The sequence below is a fragment of the Vespa crabro genome, chromosome 14 (assembly GCF_910589235.1).
Source record: "Vespa crabro chromosome 14, iyVesCrab1.2, whole genome shotgun sequence".
Lineage (NCBI taxonomy): Eukaryota > Metazoa > Arthropoda > Insecta > Hymenoptera > Vespidae > Vespa > Vespa crabro.
The window spans coordinates 3,991,103-4,011,102 of record NC_060968.1 but is presented as its reverse complement, the minus strand read 5'-3'; the positions used below and the strand labels follow the sequence as shown (position 1 = coordinate 4,011,102).

The 20,000-nt window shown below is 28.6% G+C and overlaps 5 protein-coding genes across 10 annotated transcripts; 3 read left to right on the top strand and 2 right to left on the bottom strand.

Annotated features, from left to right (window-relative positions):
• The first annotated feature begins 1,759 nt into the window (after window positions 1-1,759).
• LOC124428979 lies at window positions 1,760-3,685 on the top strand. The gene is made up of 4 exons (XM_046973618.1): window positions 1,760-2,582; window positions 2,680-2,806; window positions 2,983-3,196; window positions 3,362-3,685. The coding sequence occupies exons 1-4, from the start codon at window positions 2,355-2,357 to the stop codon at window positions 3,552-3,554; spliced, it is 762 nt and encodes a 253-aa protein (XP_046829574.1). The 5' UTR covers window positions 1,760-2,354; the 3' UTR covers window positions 3,555-3,685.
• A 1,311-nt stretch (window positions 3,686-4,996) lies between these two features.
• On the bottom strand, window positions 4,997-8,496 carry LOC124429073 (nuclear transcription factor Y subunit alpha). Of its 3 annotated transcripts, none has more exons than XM_046973869.1 (5): window positions 8,089-8,496; window positions 6,543-6,846; window positions 6,328-6,464; window positions 6,066-6,239; window positions 4,997-5,981 (listed from the first exon to the last, which is right to left on the bottom strand). In XM_046973869.1, exons 2-5 carry the CDS (start codon window positions 6,832-6,834, stop codon window positions 5,886-5,888), a joined length of 699 nt encoding a protein of 232 aa, XP_046829825.1. In that variant the 5' UTR covers window positions 6,835-6,846; window positions 8,089-8,496; the 3' UTR covers window positions 4,997-5,885. The 3 variants fall into 3 exon arrangements, with proteins under 3 accessions (XP_046829825.1, XP_046829824.1, XP_046829826.1); XM_046973868.1 differs by lacking the exon at window positions 8,089-8,496 and adding an exon at window positions 7,265-8,082; XM_046973870.1 differs by lacking the exon at window positions 8,089-8,496 and adding an exon at window positions 7,725-8,082.
• Window positions 8,497-10,040: 1,544 nt separating this feature from the next.
• LOC124429072 (ragulator complex protein LAMTOR1) lies at window positions 10,041-12,790 on the bottom strand. Its single transcript, XM_046973867.1, has 5 exons — window positions 12,570-12,790; window positions 11,544-11,620; window positions 11,371-11,460; window positions 10,997-11,195; window positions 10,041-10,907 (listed from the first exon to the last, which is right to left on the bottom strand). Exons 1-5 carry the CDS (start codon window positions 12,612-12,614, stop codon window positions 10,818-10,820), a joined length of 501 nt encoding a protein of 166 aa, XP_046829823.1. The 5' UTR covers window positions 12,615-12,790; the 3' UTR covers window positions 10,041-10,817.
• Window positions 12,791-13,172: 382 nt separating this feature from the next.
• LOC124429071 (arginine/serine-rich coiled-coil protein 2) lies at window positions 13,173-17,129 on the top strand. Of its 4 annotated transcripts, none has more exons than XM_046973866.1 (6): window positions 13,173-13,323; window positions 13,791-13,874; window positions 14,503-14,560; window positions 15,440-15,567; window positions 15,811-16,480; window positions 16,745-17,129. In XM_046973866.1, the coding sequence occupies exons 3-6, from the start codon at window positions 14,507-14,509 to the stop codon at window positions 17,042-17,044; spliced, it is 1,152 nt and encodes a 383-aa protein (XP_046829822.1). In that variant the 5' UTR covers window positions 13,173-13,323; window positions 13,791-13,874; window positions 14,503-14,506; the 3' UTR covers window positions 17,045-17,129. The 4 variants fall into 4 exon arrangements, with proteins under 4 accessions (XP_046829822.1, XP_046829821.1, XP_046829819.1 ...); XM_046973865.1 differs by having other exon boundaries at window positions 14,459-14,560; XM_046973863.1 differs by lacking the exon at window positions 14,503-14,560.
• Window positions 17,130-17,918: 789 nt separating this feature from the next.
• Window positions 17,919-19,994, top strand: LOC124429081 (cyclin-dependent kinase 1). The gene is made up of 4 exons (XM_046973885.1): window positions 17,919-18,353; window positions 18,739-19,034; window positions 19,135-19,454; window positions 19,558-19,994. Exons 1-4 carry the CDS (start codon window positions 18,317-18,319, stop codon window positions 19,799-19,801), a joined length of 897 nt encoding a protein of 298 aa, XP_046829841.1. The 5' UTR covers window positions 17,919-18,316; the 3' UTR covers window positions 19,802-19,994.
• Window positions 19,995-20,000: the final 6 nt, after the last annotated feature.

Sequence of the window (20,000 nt, the reverse complement as noted above, 5' to 3'; positions counted from 1 at the left end):
ACGTTAGTTTTACAATTGATTTATTATTGCTTCTATAAATTGCCGCGACCTCTGCGTATATATACATATATATATATATATATATATATATATATATATATATATGTATATGTCTACGTACGTGTACGACGAGTTTCGATTTGAGATTAAAGAGATACCATGATCGAAACTGGCAGATAACAAAAAAAAAAGTATAAAAGGAAAAAAAAAAAAAGAAAAAAATAGAAAAAATAGAAATAAAATTATATATATTGTTACACCTACCTCCCAATTTCTCAACACCCACTACTCTCATCCTTATATCCCTTCTCTCTCTACTCCCCCCCCTCTCTCTCTCTCTCTCTCTTTTTAACTCCGATAACACATCAATCACATCGTTTTCCTTCGTTCGATCGGATCGTCAATTTAATTCAATTTCCGTAGTGAGAACTTCGGACAAGTTAATTAATAGTTATAACTATACAATGATACTCTCTCTCTCTCTCTCTCTCTCTCCTTTTCTTTTGATTAGTATTCTAAACGTTTACGAATATTCTCGAAGTTTTATGCGAGTAAAGGAGATGTTGATGAATGGTTGGTTGATTTTATCATTCAAAGAAGGTCTGCCTCGTTCTTTCGAAAGAAATAAAAAATGTATTGAGTTAGAAACTCTTTCAAGTTTTCTAAGATTCATTTAACTGACCAACGAAAGAAATGATCGAATTAGATAGCGAAAAGATATCAATGTTAGTTAGTATGCATTATTTATGATCACGTAGATGGATTCCCTGTGTATATCAGAAGAAAACATTTGATTATTTATTAAGGTTAAGAGATTTTGTAAGAGGAAAAAAAAGCAAACAAAGGAATAAAGAAAAAAATCCTCCCCAAAAAAAAAAAAAAAAAAAAAAAAGAGAGAAACATTCTGGCCATTAATTTTTCTTACGGTCTTTTGAATATATTCGAAGATCAATTTTACGTATAATCGACAATCGTCTTATACCATAGAAACTTATAATAATATTCATTGAAAATTTTCCAAGCCAATGTCCGTTGGCTAACAACTAATGAATCTAGGGTTTCCAGTGGCTTATTATAATGGTAACATATATAAGGTATGAGGTATGGCACCCTCGTGTACCATAAACGCCAATTAGGATACGACCTCAAATTTCTCGTTTATAGACATGGCTCTTGTCGACCATTTTACACCATGTCTATTTATTCCTCTTCCTCTATGGTGGATCATTTTTTTCTCTCCCATATTACGAAATGATGATGGTTTGCGTGAGAAAGAAAATTTTAAGGGAAAGAAAGAAAAGAAAAAAAGGCGTGAGCAAGATTAACAGAGGAAAAAGGAAAAAAAAAAGAAAGGCAACGAGAAAGAAAGAAAAAAAAAAAACAACAAGAAAAGAAATAACGGAGATTAAGTAGAACTTGAGAGAAGAAAAAGAGATATGTTTGTCACTCGTCGAAAAATTGTTTTCTTTCTCGCTTCTGCAACGTTCGTTTTTCAATTTTGATACGTCAGCTCGTTATTTCTGGATCAACGGGAGAATGAGGCTTATCGTGGGATTTTATCGACGACACGCGCAAATTTCATGCGAGATGTTATGTGATACGACAAGATTTTCAGCCTTTATTAGTAGAAAAATTAAAAGAGAACAAAAAGAAAAATAGAAAAAGAAAAAGAGAGAGTGAAAAAGAAACAAAGAGGAAAGATTTGTTTTTCTTTGTTTTTTTTTTTTTTCCTTGTTTTTTCTTATTTTTTCAATTTACCATTATCTACAATTTCTATTATGCGCGTATAAGATAATCATTCCCGTTGAAAAATTCTTAATTAATAATCATTTTCATAATACATCATATTAAGATTATACTTTGTTAATTGCTACGTACTATTTATCGATTTTTAATAATTAATCAAGTAAATGTTTTAATTAAAGCCCCTGTTGTTAGGCAACACTTCTTACACGGTCGATAATGTTCTATATAAATTTTTTTCCGATCAAATGTATCTACAAATACCTTACTTACCATCCGTACAGTAGGACAGTTCGTTACCGACTAATGGCGTCCGTACCGACATTATCGATACGGTAAGTGACGTAGTATATTTATGTTTCGATCACGTTGATGTTTATTTATCTTCTCGAAAACTTTTATCTTTCCATCGGTCGAGCATAATACTTCGTCGAGTATATTGATGAAATTAATTCATTTGATTTAGAAAAGAAAAATAACGAAGAGTGTATTTCTTTGTAAAAGAAAAAACTCTTGTTGAATTATTACAAAGAACATTGTAGTGCCTACAATCTTTATATATATATATATATATATATTGTTTTGACATAACCTCAAATAAATAATAAAAGATGATCTTCGAGTCGGCCGATGAATCGAGAGACTTTCTTACGCGATATAAAATAGATTATCCTTCGAGGGATGCAAAGAAATTGGCAAAGTATGAACCGAAAAAGTTTTATCCAACATCCTTGAATATATTAAATGAACCGTATAAATGTCATTTAAATACAACACAGCTAAATGATACTCTACCTTCGGAGGAACGAACGGAAAATCCTCGACATTATATTAATAGGGTAAAACGAAAAGATCGAATTCTTTTAAATTCTTTTGATTCCCTTAGAGAATAAATATATAAAAAAAAAAATTATTTATATTAATCTATCGTTATAGGTAAACGAAAAGTATCCGCATTTGAAAAAATTTATTCTCGAATCTTCTTTAAACGAAGAACTTGTCGAACGAGAAAATAAAAAAGTGAAACGAACTATCTATCAAACGGATTATTCTAAACATCTTGGTTAATATATAAAAATAAAAAAATTAAAAAAAAAAAAAAAAAACAGATTATTTTTATGTGAATCTTTTTGTTTTTTTTTTTTTCTCTTTTTTCTTTTTTCTACGAAACACGATAAAAATTTATAATTTAGAAAAAGAATAATAATTGATATGTCATTATTGTTTGAATTTTGACAGATGATTTTTTATCTTTGCGTGATCAAAAGTTAGGAACGCATATGGAACGAGTAACTTTACCTGACGACTGGATTATCCCGGAAACCGTACAAAAACGATCTTTTCGAGATCCTTGGAAAATGATTAGAAGAGATTTATTACTCGTTAAAGTCAAGGGAAAACCAGAAAATAATCTCGATCCTAATCCAAAAGAACGTGAAATTCTTCGTGTCAGGTATACATATATATACATATATATATATATATATATATATATTCTTTTGTAGAGAAAAATATTTTATTATCTCATATTATTTTGTAGAAGAAAGAAAGGAAAATTGCATTTTACTCTTGAAATATATAAAAATTTCTCTTCTTTGTTTTCTTTTGTCATTTTTAGAACTGGAAAATCTGAATACGAAGATGCTATCGGTAAAACAGGAGATTTGATTATGAAAGAAAAACCTTATGGCATACCATTACCAATTGAGCCGAACGTCATATTTCCAACAAAGGATGATCCTGATAAGAAATCTGAATGTTCTATTATTCTAGCATCCAAAAATGTGGCATTGCCATCGAATGTATTTTGATTTTTCATTTTTAAAACATAAAATTAATTTTTCGTTCAAATGTACAAGTAAATTTAAGGTTATGGATTAATGATCAATCGATCAAACAATCGTTATTTTCGGTAAAAAATAAAATATAGTAAATTAAATTACGTTCTGTTGCTAGTTAACTTTACATGGCAAAGATCATAATTTACATGTATATACATACATATGTGTGTGTGTGCGCGCGCGCGCGTGTGCGTATACGTGCAAACTGGTGAGAATTAATTTTTTTTTTTTATATAGAAATGGTCCACATTTCGTTTCAAACTTTCTTTTTTACATAATGTTATTTTTAATGTAAAAAAAAAAAAAAAAAAAAGAAAGAAAGAAAAGAGAAAAAAGAAAGAAAGAAAAAAACAATCTTTTGCTAGCATTACAAAGTATAGTAAACGCATAAACATTGGATTTCTATATCCTACCCTTTACACTAAATTTATTTATATAGTCCAGAAAGTACTTGTGAAATTTGATTTTGAAGTTACTGTCCAGATCATCGACTTGAATCATGTAAACAAAAAAGAAAAGAAAAAAAAAAATATATATATATATATATATATATATATATATATATATATATGATGTAAGAATATTAATTAATTGTATATGAAAAAAGATTAATTACTTATATTAATTGTGATTTTTAAAACGAACTCATTACTTTTTGATTTCAGAATATAAAGTCCACACGTCGATTGATTTTGGAAAAGAAAAGCTTCAAAAATTATTAATACGTTGAATTTGATACAATTTGATTATATCTTAAATTAATAATATGTATCATATATTAAATTTTTTTTCAACACAAGAATATTTAAGATGCATATATATATATATATATATATATATATATATATATATATATACTTTTTCTTTTCCCTTTTTTCTTTTTATTTTTTTTTATTTTTTTTTTTTTTTTTTTCCTTTCAATCTTCAAACTCGACATATAATAATATATAACCAAGTTCAATCAAATTTTTGAAATGATCTAAATTTAATTGTACTTGCATTCGAAAGTATATACATAAAAGTATTATTTGAAAAGTTTATAAAGAAATTACGCATGTCTAATAATTAATATTTTTAAAAGTTAAACGCAGTAATGGTACCCGGTATATGTGATGCATAATAATAAATTATTAATTCAGTCTCTCAATCGATGATCTCAATATGTACGATATACGATAAAAATGAATTCCTCTAATTGTGCTTCACGAACTTCGCGTGTAACATGATCAATAATAAATTGTATTGATCGATATATATATCTATATATATATATATATATAAATATATATATATATATGTGTATATGTATCGTATATCGTCATTGTCGTATCATTTCTAACATAGTCCAATATTTTACTATGATTTACCAAGCTCACATTCGATTTGTAAGATAAATAAGCACTAGAAAAATATTACAGACATAAACATCGCATTTTATTATTTCTTGCCTTTCTGTCTTTTTTGTTTTATTTTTGTTTTTGTTTTGTTCCTCAGTATATATACAAATTCTAATGAAAGCGAAGTTTTTATTCGACCTTCCATTGTGTTAAAAGAGAGAGAAAGATATTTATTTACAAGAGCGAGCATACATGTTCGAAGATGTATTTAGTTAGAAATATATGAGTACAATTTCATTATTGACTCATTACGTTTTAATCACTTCAGTTCACCATAACACCGCATCTCTCTTTCCCTCTCTCTCCCTCTCTCTCTCTCTCTCTCTCTCTTTCAATCTACTTTTAAATAAATATCTACAATGGGCAGATCGTCAGAGAGAAAGAGAGAGAGAAAGATATATATATATATATATGTATGTATATATATATATATATATATATATATATATATATATATAGATAGATAGACAGATAGATAGATTGGTATTGTTTTCAGATGTATCACTGAATTAATTAATCAGACTTTCGTTTTTTCCATCGTTACAATTAAATATCATAGAAAAATTATAAGTAATAAACTTGATAATATCTCTTCGAACGTTAAACACACACACATATATCTCGAAGTAACATTATTTACTTCGTTAATTTCACATTTGGTACCAATATGAGTGTATACAAGAAGAATGCACATTCCTATAGTTCTAGATGACCAAGTTTTGTATGATACTTTAACACTTTCTATTCTGTTCCAGTAATCAATAAGATTCGATGTTGATTGAATTGAATGATTATGAAATTTTTCATTCGTTTTACCAGAACCATTACGTCCTTGTACGCATAGTTGGACACTATTTACTTCATTGAAGAGAGACAGGTTCAAATTTTTATAATACACAGGCACTTACTTCCGTTTCTTTACTTGACCCGAATGGAAACGACCACCTTCGCCACGAATTCTTTTCATTGCATGTTGATGACGAGATTCATGAAGATATTTCTGTAATATATATTTTTAATTTATATTAGACGACGTATTCGAATTTAAAGATATAAAAATATTGAAATGTGACAAAGTACATACAGGTCTTTCCTTTGGAATTTTTCCTTCTGCTTCTAATTTGGCTCGTGCTTGACGCCTTTTTAATATGCGTCTATATTGTTTGGCATTCACATACAGAGGTTCTTCTTCTAAGAATTCTGCATTTGGTAATGCTACTCTTTGAAATTGTGTTTGCCCGCTATTTCCTGGTACCATCTTATAATAAAGAAGAAAAAACAATGAATATTTTTTAAATGATATATCTTAATAATACTATCTAAATAAATAAATAAATTACACTTACCATAACTACATTGCCTGCTTGCGAAGCTGTTGCTGTGGGACTAGCTAATGGTTGTACAGGTGCTGCTGTTGCAGTTGCTGTTGCAGTTTGTGAAGTTGTACCAGCTATTTGCATGAGGTTCCCATTGATATTTATAACTTAAGAAATAAAATAAAACATTGAGATATTAATCATTCAAATGGAAAATATTAAGGATAACTTTTAATTGTATTTACCGGTAGGTTGAGCCTGTTGAACCTGGCCTTCTATCTGTACAGGTTGATAAATATAAGTCTGTCCGTCTGGAGTTTGAATAATTTGTGGGGTCTGAGGTTGTTGTATAACAATCTGTTGGCCAGTATTAGTAAGACTGGAAACAGGAACTACTTGAATCTGTCCATTGGGAGCTGCTACTTGTATAGCTTGAGGTAACATCATAGCTTGTCCTCCTTGTCCCATTTGAACGACTTGTACCGTTCCACCAGTACTCCCAACAACGACGGCTTGTCCTTCTCCCAATTGTTCCATTTCAAATTTTCACTGATGAACACAAAAATTCAATACAATGAAAAACTTGTTCTAAGAATAAAAGATAGAAGTATGCAAAGGCACTTAAGGAGTTTTCCAAAGTCATTGAAAATTATTATTCATAGTATACAAGCAAAGATACAAAATTTCACTAAAAATGTATTATGTAGGAAGTAATGAAATAAGAAAGTACTCCAAAAAAAAAAAAAAAAAAAAAGAAAGAAAGAAAGAAAAAAGAAAGAAAGAAAGAAAAAAGGAAAAAAGAGTGCGTTTGATTCGCTCCCTCCTTTCCATTTCCCACAATTAGAAAAAAATCATAGTTGAGATATATCATTAATCAATGTAATTAATAATAATAATAATAATAATAATTATTATTATTAATATATTTAATAATTATTATTATTATTATTATTATAATAATCATCACCATCATCATCATCATCATCATCATCACCATCATCATCACTATGTTTTGCGATGTTTTGAAACGCCAACGTGGCGTACATCTTGAAGAAGTCCGGATTAAACCCACGTGCGGGATCGAGAGATAGACGCGAGGTGCATGATATACAAGGAAAAAGAGGGGGAAAACGAGAGGGGGAGAGAGCGAGAGAGAGAAGAAGAGAGAGAAGGAGAGAGAGAGAGAGAGAGAGAGAGAGAAAGAGAGAGGAGGCATAAATGATGGAACGCAATAGAATGCAAGAGTGAGATATATATATAGAGAGAGAGAGAGAGAGAGAGAACGAAAAAGAGAGTGAGCAAGCGAGTGAGAGAGTGAGAGAGAGAGAAAGAGAGAGGGAGGGAGGGAGGGAGAGAGAGAGAGGAGATATACTCGAGGGCAGGCGGTAATCGAGGGCTACGTCGTCCGTGTATGCTGCTTGAAAGACCTTGCACGGGTTTGGCGATTTCACCGATGCTATCGCAAATAGTCGAAGGGAAGAGGAGGCACCTTAATTAAACCACATCGGAAAGCACAAAACTTGAACCGTGATAATATTGTAGCGTAAATTTTCTTTGGTGGTTGAACGAGGCGTCGAAGAATACGTATCCAAAAGGCGGCATGGTAGACGATGGATTTAGTCGGTGAAACGTTTGCCACGACAAACATGGCCGAGCAGGAACGGGTTTTTCAGCGTCGGCAGTTAATGATAAAACGTTTTCGAGGTGATACGAGAAAAAATCACGAGGAAGGAAAGGTCCGCGCGCGAGCGTACGTCTACCCCGTTGATGTTTGATAATTTGTGGACTTACATTGGATATTTTCGTGGGCACTTTCCCAATGATTGGTCGGCAAATTGAGGACCAATGGTCGGCGATAGAGAGTCCTCGGCTCTTGTGTATTGGTGGCACTGAACGAGGGGACCTGCCAGTACGACAGCAGCCCGATGCCAGACCGGTCGATGCCCCTCCGCGCCGCCACGCGTACGACCAATCAATTGCCATGGCTTATCCCCCACCATACCTTTCCCGCGCTCTCCTCGAATCTTCGCGCCTTCTCAACCGTCGTTATTCCCGCGATTCTTTTCAAATTGATCGGCACGTAATCCATCTATAAATTCTCCATAATGCCCGTTTATTGGAGTAAATTAGTTCTTTTTTTTTTTCTTTTGAAAAAAAAAGAAAAATTAAACAAAAAGAAAGAGAAAGAAAATACCAAAACAAAAAAGAACGAATCAAATATCTATTAACTTTTCTTTTCTATATATTATCGATTAATTTTATTCTTTATCTATCTCTTCATACTATATACACTTATGTATACGCTTTCACGTATTATACTATATATATATTTATGTGTGTGTGTATATATATATATATATGTACCATATATGAGTTACGTAGTATTAGTTGTGCACTCTCAGGATTATCTACCTAATTGATTTTTATTTTATTTCTCTCTGTTCATTGTTAATTATATACCGTTTACAAAAAAGAATATTCTAATTGAAAAGCCTTTTACGTTTCTCGTTCTTTTTTTTTTTTCTCTTTCTTTTTCTTTTTGTTTTTGTTTTTTTTTTTTTTTTTTGCCCTCAGAACGTAGAATCTAAGTCTTAATCTTGTGATCGTTCTTTTTTTATTTTTCTTTTTTTTTTCGTTAGATTATTCGTCACACATTTTTATACGGGAAATTTGATAAAGTGAAAAATTGACGAGTGCAATGTTAGTTTTGTTATGTTTTCATTGTTATAACGAAAAAAAAAAAAATATAATTCCTTTGATTTATTTCGTTGAATCTTTTCTTGACGGTTAGGTAAATGGGTTCGATTCGATTCATGCCACAAAAGCGCGGTTAAAATAAATACCGTTATTACGGCGAGATCCCCTCTCTCACCTCCCACCCACGAACCTTTTTCCCCTCACCTTTTCTCTTTCTCTACTTGTTGCTTTCGTCAGATACAATACGATGTTTACTTGAAAGTTTCCTGTATATCTAACTGTATATTATCTACTGACCGTGTCTCCCACCTGTAGCATTTTTAATTGTAAGTATATATATATATATATACATATATAATATATATGTATGCATATAATATATATGCATACAATAATAATTAAAAAATTATTTTTCCTATATTAAATATTATTATTATTAACTTTATTTTGCATTTATTTTATTTAACCATTAGAAAAATTGTGTTTCTAATTCATGTAAATTGTGACAATATAGAAATATTTAATAATTATTAATTTATTTTATTTTACAAGCAAACATTGAGAAAGATTACTTATATAAGCATATATTCGTTTATTATAAGGCAGGGGTGTCATAATTTTTATAAATGATGATTATCCTTAATACAAATATCACTACAAATTTCTATCAATATAAAATATAAGTACACGTTTTAACAGACAAAAGATATATTAGGCGAATATATATATAAGATTTATTCTTAGCTTCGTGACTGATATTCACAATCGTGTTTACAAAACGTTTGTACAACTATTTCAATAAAACAGACTTTTAACATTTATTTCATTATTATCTATAGGATCCTGTTTCCCTTTCAAAAGTGTGTCCGATCGCTTTCGTACACTTTTTCGTGTATATAAGACCAAAATATATATTATACACACATATATATATATATATATATATACACATGTATTCATTTAGATATATATATATGTATATATATATATATATACATATATATATATAATAATAATAACAGTTTTTTCGTAATGGTCTGATAATGTATTTTATATATGTATTTTATTAGTGTGAAAACATATTTTCATAATGTTATTATGCAGTTGAATTTTTATCGTTTCATTTTTAAAATTGGGGTTTGAAGCCACGATAAAATATTACATACCTTGTCTTTCTTCTTAATATAAATCCCTATCTTTTCGATCTCGTTAAAAATGCACATTTATTAATAACATTATCAATTGTTAATCATAGGAAATCTTTTCCAAAAGATTTCTCGTAGTTGTTCGTAAAAATCACAGAATGGAAAATATTGAAAAAATTTAGCAAGGAATAAACGAGATCAAAAATATAATATAAATTCTACAACAACAAATCAGCTTAACACACGCGAGAGATTATAAATAAGCTATACAAAAAGAAAAAAATATTATCAAATTGATAATTAATCTTAAGGAACAAATTCAAAGGAAAAAATAAAAAAGAAAAAAAAAAAAAAAAGCCGACTTTCTTTTTTTTTCTTTCTTTTTTTTTTTTTTTTCATCCAATAACAAATATATTACATGTTGAAAAATTTCTCAAGCCTTAGTTTTAAATATATTTTTATACGAGAGCAGACCTATCATTCAAACTTAATTATAATATACCATTGCGCTTAATATTTACTTCATATTCATTTTTGAACAAGCTCTAATATTATTTCAGACTCAAATCAAATTATCGCTGAGCTCAGTTTGATAAGATAGATATTTTGTGTCTCCTGACATTTTAATTCCATTTAAACAGGATGATGTTGTATCCTGTCGATGGAATTACTGTAAGATCACGATAAGAAAGGTACTACCAAATCTTCCTTATGCTCTACTTTAATATCATTTAATGCAACTACTGCATTCTTGAGCATACCGGTGATCTGTAGAAAAGAAATTAATAAAAATTATTTATGTCAAATATTCATACCGATCAATTTTAATTTTCTTTTCTTGTAAAGATACATCTTACAAGTTCATGATCTCCAGCAGCAAGTGGATTAGATGCGAGTATTCTTTCCGGTGCAGGGATATCTTTAAGGAGACACACTGTATTATCCGGGACCTTAAAGCCCCATGCTTCTATGCGTTTTGCATAAGCTCGTGATCTATCCATATATTCATGTTGCTCTAAATTATGTGAATCCAATGCTCCAATATCTATTACATTTCTGTAAATAAAATATTTCCTTCTTTGTTTTTATAAGAAACCGTATATAATATTTAACAATATATAAGCTAAGAAAAATATATATATAAATATATATATATATATATATATATATATATATGACAAAAAAAAAAAAACTGCACAACTAATTTGACTAAAATGCAATCAATACTCACGCAGCAGTTTCATGCAGAATTCTGTTCAATGCACTTTGTTCATCTGTTTTCTTGGGTTCAGAATTTGCATATTGATTAACATAATCATCACTAGAAAATGATAAAATAATTAAGCTTTATTTGATTCAATAAAAAAAATTAAAATAGTAAGGAAACATAGTAAATATATCTACCTATGTACTCTTGGTATGTTTGTATTATTACTAACAGGATCTACTAAAAGATGGGTCCTCTCATTCACTTCCCCGCTCTATAAATAAAAATCTTCTTAATTCAAAGATATTTATATACCATATATATATATATATATATATATATATATATATATTATGAAAACATTATTAAACAAAAGTAATAATATTGGATTATAACATAAATGAATTGGGTAATAATATGTGATACATTTAAATCCTAAATTTCCTAACCTTTTTAAAATTTTTCTATTTTCTTATTGACACTCGTCATATATAAAAATTCGAATTTATTTGCTAACTTTTGTTTAGTAAAGTTTTGTTTTGTTTTGTAAAGTTTTCTTATTAAAATCAGAGTAACGTCTAAAACATAATTTATTCTCTAAATGCTTGTTCTCAAAATAAAATTTTACAAATCCCAACTTTGCATTACTATTTCTATTATTATATCATTACAATATAAGCTACAAATTTGTTTAACTGTATAATTCAAAAGAATTGTATTCTTTGAATTATCAAAGTATTATATAAAGGCCAAATAAAATTTTCCATTTTAAGGATTAAACATTAAACTTCAATAAATTGGCATTGTGAACATTAACAATATTAAGTTTAAATTGATCACAAGTGATTTCTTGATAATCATAAATATGTCTATTTGGAATGAGTCATAACTAAATGTTTAAAATTAGAATAAAATGAATTGTTTATATTTTCAATTGATCTTGTTTATGCTACAACCTAATGAAATTTAAAATATCTGTAATGGAGAATAAAATATTTTAAAGAAAAAAAACATTATTTTTTTTTTTTTATCAGAAGAAAGAACAATGACAACTGCGATAACTCATGTGTGCTCCCACGTCAATATACATATATATATATATATATATATATATATATATATATGCATATACGTATATACATATCAAAGTAAAAAACGATAAAAGACAAATATTAAAAAATACAATTAATAACAATCTTGATATTTGTTTCAATATTTCTCACCTGGGGTCCAGTGTCCTCTTTACAAAAGCTGTAGCAACATCCCATACTTGATGAAATTTCGGACAACTTTTAAAATGAATTAGTTTTCCTTTTCATTCCTGTAAACAATCCGGCATGAATCACGACGCATAAATCTATCGGCGCATAACACTGCGTTTCAATAGTGACCCATAACCTACACCTCGAATCATAAGTCAGACAACTTCTCTTATGAACTAAGTCCAACGTTGTTTTCAAAATGATTACGAGATGGCACTGATATCGAAATATTTAAAAATATTTGTTGAATATCTAAAGTAGTGATATATATATATATATATATATATATATATATATATATATATAAACAAACATGTATATATATATCCTTTATTTCTATGACATAAATCAAAAATAAATAATAGCAAATTTATTACGATCGTATGATATGTCAAATATTGAATATGTTTCATAGATCTAATATTCTATCGTAATATTAGATAAGAATAGATAGAAATGAGAATATCGTCCAATGACGTTATACATTTATAAGAAAGAGAGAGAGAGAGAGAGAGAGAGAGAGAGGAAGAGAAAGAGAGTGAGAGAGAGAGAGAGAGAGAGGAAGAGAAAGAGAAAAATATCGCAGCGCCGCCAAGTTGTTAGAATCGGAAGAGACAGTCCGCACTGGTCTGCAATTCGTTTTTACGACATTATGGATTCATTAGCGAGTTACGCGAGTGACGGTGAAAATAGTAATAATTCGGAAGAACCGAAGGTAAGATGATGTTAATATATACTTTGTACATCATATTATGACATTTTCCTGAAGGAAATTATCATATTTGTATGACAATAATGTCGGTAATGATTACAATGTACACGCTTGGAATCATGGCTTCCAAAGTAACGCACTGAATCCAATGCGCACTAACTCCGAGACACCATTAATGGCGAATCATAAATAAGAATATATTATATGTATATATATATATATATATATATATATATGTATATATATATATAAATGTAAGATAATATGAATGATGTGTAATGGATAATTTTTGTTTTTTGTTTCTTTTTTTTTTTCTTCTTTTTTTTCCTACGAAAATTTCTCAATTTTCTACAAAAATTATTTTATATAATATTTTGATAGTTAACTATATTTATGTGTGTATCAGGAAAATATATAAAAAAAAAAAGATTTTAATATGAAATTTAACGTATCTTTATTTGATTTTCAAGATGTCATACGATGGACAAGGAGATATAAGAAACAGAAGGGCTAGTGATGCCAACTATGACCCAGTACAAATGGACATGAGTGAGGTATGATTAAAAGAGATGTTTCCAAACACATCTGTTTAATTTTAAGTTCGAAACATTTGGACTGGGAAGATACAATGATGGCTATGTAGGGACAGTATGTGCGTGATAGGGTTTTAGGACTGATACGCGAACAGTCTGGTATTTGGTATTATGAGGTCACGTTGAACAAGATGGTCTATTAAACGAAAATTAATTAATAATGGATATGATTAGTCATTTAGTAATTTTGAGTTCTCTCATTGTTATTACGTTTTTTTTTTTTTGTTTCTCCATGTTCTCTTAAGTTTAATTATATTCAGTTGTCATTTCATAATAATGTCATAAGACCTAACTTCTTTTATTTATTTATTTATTTATTTTGTTTTTTTTTTGTTCTTTTTTTTTTTTTTGTTCTTTTTTTTTCTTTTTTTAAATACTTTATTACGGATTTATACGTTTCAATATTATCAAAATTTACAATTTGTAAGACGTGATCTTAAAACCTTTTCGTTGAAAGGAATGATCAGACTATAATTGATATTTAAAAGTTTAAATGATAAGTAAATGGGTATAGTACCATTTCGTGAGAAAATATTAACACGTAGCTCTGTTGGTAATACATGATACAATATCTACGCACCTCGGCAAGGTCTATGCTGTGTGAGGGTCTTTCAAGACTACCCCCAAGTCCTATTCAGAAGACAGAGGTGAGTAGAGGAAGCTGGCAGAAGGTAACACTAACAAAACACCAACCATCAAAGAACACCACACGTGTAAAGTACTTCAGGCAATAAATAAATGCTGAGACATATATGTATATATATATATATATAAAACAATTTGCATACATACATATATATATATATATATATATATATATATATATGTATATATGTATGTATGGATGGAGGATATATGTAATATCTTTACCTCTCTCTTTTGTAATGTGGTTGTTTCATGTTGGTTTTATATACCTACCGGCAATTAACAGAAAAATTGGATTATGTAATCAAAGTAACTGATGCGTAAATCTTCTGCATCACGAAAACTTTGTATCAAGTACAACCAAGGATATAAGAAAGAAAGTTCCTTTTTTCTTTGTCATAGAAGAATAGACAAAATCGTATGATTTATTTGTTCATAGCTATTAATTATTATATAAAAACGTCGTGACAATAAGAGAAGTATCGCAATATAAAATTCATATGCGTTATAAAGAAGCCCATTTGCAATTATTGATCTTAGGTACATTCTTCCTCGTTATAAATAATAATATTAAGAACTGTATCCCATTATTAAATTCTATATAAAATAGAAACATTATGTTTCTTCTTTTTTTAGAAATTTAAGTGATATACAAATAATTATTTATATGTGATACATCTACAATGAGGATAATGTAATTTTAGTTTAATAACTGCATAAAATTATTTATAATTCTCCATTGAAAAGTCTTTTTTTTTTTTTTCTTCTTTTTTTTCTCCTTTTCTTTCTTTCTTTTTTTTTTTTTTTTTTTTTTTTTTAAATGTAATAACTTTATATATAGAAATATAATATGTTAAAACGAACAATTTTTATTTCTTTAGGAAAGCAACAACAATAACTCTTCTGGAGAGTCTGGCAGTGAACGTGCTCATAGTCCTGCGGCAATGCCCTCAGCACTAGGTTCAAAAACAGACTCGTCTAGAATTTCACCATCTCCTTCAGACCAGAGGTGAGCTGGTTTGTATATGATTATTGTCAACTTTACTTTTTAACGCGTTTTATTTTGTCATAATGTCGATTTAAAAAAAAAGAGAAAGAAAAAAAAAAAGAGAAAGAAAGACAAAAAAAAATTTTTAATCACTGAGCATATATGTGTGTGCTTAGTTTAGTAAAATCTTAATAAACCCACTTCATACAGAATAATAATACGAATCTGTGTGGTATACCCCTGCAGAACGTAATCGTTTTACAGGAGATCCGATAATGAAAGCAATACGGTAAATACAAAGGATGAGCATAAAAGGAGTGACCGATCTGACCGTAACAAGCATACCACTAGTGAAAAAAATCGTCGATCATCATACGATGATAGAAAACAGCGTGGTGATAATAATACTCATAATAAAGATACTAAGGAGAAACGAAGTAAGGACGATGAGAAAAAATCACGTGATGAGGATAAACGTAAAGAGAAAACCGATGAGAAAGAAAAGAATGAGAAAGATCATCATTATCGTGACGATAGTCGAAGGGATCGAACTCGAGGTGATAGAAACGACAGAGATAGACGTAGAGACAGAGAAAGAGAAAGAGAACGTCGTCATTCTAGGGACGAAAGATCTAGGGATCGACATCGGGAAGAAAGATCGAATTATCATAAAGAAAAGGATCGTACAAGATCAAGATCAAGATCAAGGGATCGTGCCCCACCACCATTCAGAACAATGAGTTATAGAGAGGAAAAGGGAAGAAATAAATTGGCACAATTAGAGAAATTAGGAATTGAATTGAAAGCACCAGAAGGTGATACTGTAACTTTGGGAATTCAAAGCGAACAAAATTATTATAATCCATTGACCACCGCTACTCAAGGGAAATATGCTGAACAAATTCAAAAGAGGAAATTATTATGGGCTAATAAGGTGAACAAATTTTATCATTTTCATCATTTATTCTAATATTAGAATTATTTGTTATATTAATCATTATTGATTCTATCTCATATATATATATATATATATATATATATATATGTATATTTTTTTTTCTTTTTTATATTTATCATCATGCGATCAAATATATATATAAATATGTATATATATGTGATCAAATATATATATATATATATATATATATATATATATATATATATATATATATACTTTATTTCTTTTATTAACGCACAGTCGAAACAAGAAGAAGGTAAAGGTAGTTCCAATACAGCTACTACAGTGAACACATGGATGGGTACAACATTTACCCATGATCAAGATGGGAAAGTAACTGCGAAATTTAAGAGACTGATGGGTATAAAAGGAGATTTACCTAACACACCAATTGCAGGCGCTAAGCCTGATATTTTGAAGAAACAGGAAGAAATGTTTAATAATATGGAACAACAATACGAAGTAGCACGTGCTACTACACACACTCAACGTGGTGTAGGACTAGGATACACCACTGGTGGTTATCAATTTCCACGATAAATTATTATTATTATTATAATTATAATTATTATTATTATTATTATTATTATTATTATTATAATAAAAATTATTATTATTATTAATATTTACTTAATGAAAGAAATTGAAATTCTCAGAAAAAAAAAGAAAAAGAAAAAGATGAAACTAGGTAAACTGTATTATAATATAGAAATATTTGTAAGTTATCAAAACGAGATTAAAAAATGAAAAAAAAAAAAAAAAAAAAAGAAAAAAAGAAAAAAGAAATAGTGTTCTGTTCGAACTTGTGTCATAAAATTTTCGTAAGAACTTATATCGTAGTCTCAAGGATAAATATAAGTTGTTTCAGTGCATTCGTAAAGAGATGAAAATCTAAGAGCATTACAATATTACCGAGTAGACTTATATAAAAAATTTATCAATAATATTATTATTTTCTTTTAACTTCTTTATTAAATATGTACAGGAAATACAGATGTAAAAAGAATAACTTGTTCGAAGAAATTGTTGAAACAAATATGTAGATTTTTTAATCCTTTCCTTTTTTTTTTTAATTTTTTTTTTTTTTTTTTTTTTAAGTGGCAGTGTTCAGCAATTGTATTGATTATGTTTACATTTTGAAATAAATTAATCAAACCTGTATGATGTGTATGTAATAAAGCAGATTCTAATATGTAATTTTCATTTCCATTTATATATATATATATATATATATATATATGCATTTTTTTAAATAAAAATATAAGATTGTTAAAATACTATATATATATATATACATAATGTTTCATATCGTGTTTATGTAAAAATTGTCATAACTGAAAGATATCGCGACGTATAGATTATTCTTTCAATTTTGTGGTTATGTTCGAGTTATTGCTTTTTATTAATTCTTTCATTGTTTTTTAATTTTATTATAAAATTTACTTAAAAAGTAATGTGCCTATGTAGATATTACGCGATTTTTTTTTTTTTTTTTTTTTTATTGAAAGAAACAATTGCATAATATTTGGCGGGTTATAAAAAATAATAAAAATGCAACGCCTCTTCTGATTGGTCGATTCAATGTCCGATGTCATACGGAAGAGACCGAGTTACTTTCTAAATGTATTTAACAATATGGCGTACCGACGTTTGAATTTGAACGTTACGTGACAACACACAGAAAGTTGTAGGACATGTGAAATAAGTTTTTTTTTTATGCTCTTCTATTTAGCTTATTGTGATTTATATTAAGGATAAATATTATAGGAATAGAGCTTTAAGACATTCTCGATTCTTATTCATTTTAAGATCATGGATAATTTTGTTAAGATTGAAAAAATTGGTGAAGGTAAAGCGTCTAATTTTTGTTATATTTTATACGATTTTACAAAAAGTTTGTTAGCTCTTTTCACGATTTATCTATCAATAAGTTTTAATTATATTCATACATTTTATAATTTATCCTTTTTCTTATTTTGCAACTTTTATATGACTTATATGTAAAGTATAAATTTAGTTTGTGTTAAAGGTTATTTCAAACATTTGTGATAAATATATTTGTGTTTGTGTATTAAATTATATTACATATTTATTATATTATCAGTGTACATTATACGCGTACAATAATTTATGAACAAATTTTGATATTTAATTATTTTTACGTAAATCATTATTATTTATATAAGAAGAAAAAAAAAAAGTATTTAACAAAGTTTTCATTTATGATATTATAGGTACATATGGTGTTGTGTATAAAGGTAAACACAAAAAGACTGGTGAAATTGTAGCCATGAAAAAGATTCGCTTAGAAAGCGATGACGAAGGTGTACCATCGACTGCAATCAGAGAGATTTCTATTCTTAAGGAGTTGAAACACCCAAATATCGTTAGCTTGGTCGACGTTCTCATGGAAGAATCTAGATTGTATCTTATATTTGAGTACCTTACTATGGATTTAAAGAAATATATGGACAGTTTGGGAAATGGTATAATGATAGAACCTAAAACAGTCAAGTCCTATTTATATCAGGTCTGTATATAAGCCATAAAATAACAATGACAATTAAACAAATATATATATATATATATATATGTATATATATGTATTGTTTACCTCATCTTTCTTTCAGATAACACGAGCAATTCTATTCTGTCATAAACGTAGAGTATTACATCGTGACTTGAAGCCACAAAATTTATTAATTGGTGCAAAAGGTGTTATCAAAGTAGCAGATTTTGGATTAGGAAGAGCATTTGGAATTCCAGTCAGAGTTTACACGCATGAGGTTGTTACTTTATGGTATAGAGCACCTGAAATTCTTCTTGGAGCTAGTAGATATTCTTGCGCCATAGATATGTGGAGTGTTGGCTGTATTTTTGCTGAAATGGCAACGAAGAAGCCATTGTTTCAAGGAGACAGTGAAATCGATCAATTGTTTAGAATATTTCGGTAAGATAAATATTCTTACTTCTTTTTTTTTTTTTTTTTTTTTCCTCAATCACATTTAAAATAAACAATATTATAAATATATTTTCTAATGAAATTTAAATAGGATTTTAAGAACGCCTACAGAAGAAATATGGCCTGGTGTCACACAATTAAATGATTATAAAACAACATTTCCAAACTGGGTAACAAACAATCTAGAAGCCCAAGTAAAGAATCTTGACGCGGATGGACTTGATCTATTGCAGGCAATGCTTATTTATGATCCCGTTCATAGAATAACAGCAAGGGCAGCTTTGAAACATCCTTATTTCCAAGACTTGGATATTAGAAAGTTACCATCTGCATAATGAGAAAGGGGAAAAAGGAAAGAACAAAAAAAAAACAAACAAACAAACAAACAAACAAAGATACGTTCGTTGTGTTTCTTTATGACATTTTAATCGTGCGACAATATGAAAAAAAAAAAAAAATATATCTTAGGATAGTGGAGGGATGTGAGTTAAGTTATTTGAGTGCGAACATTCCTTTAGTTGATGGATATGACTA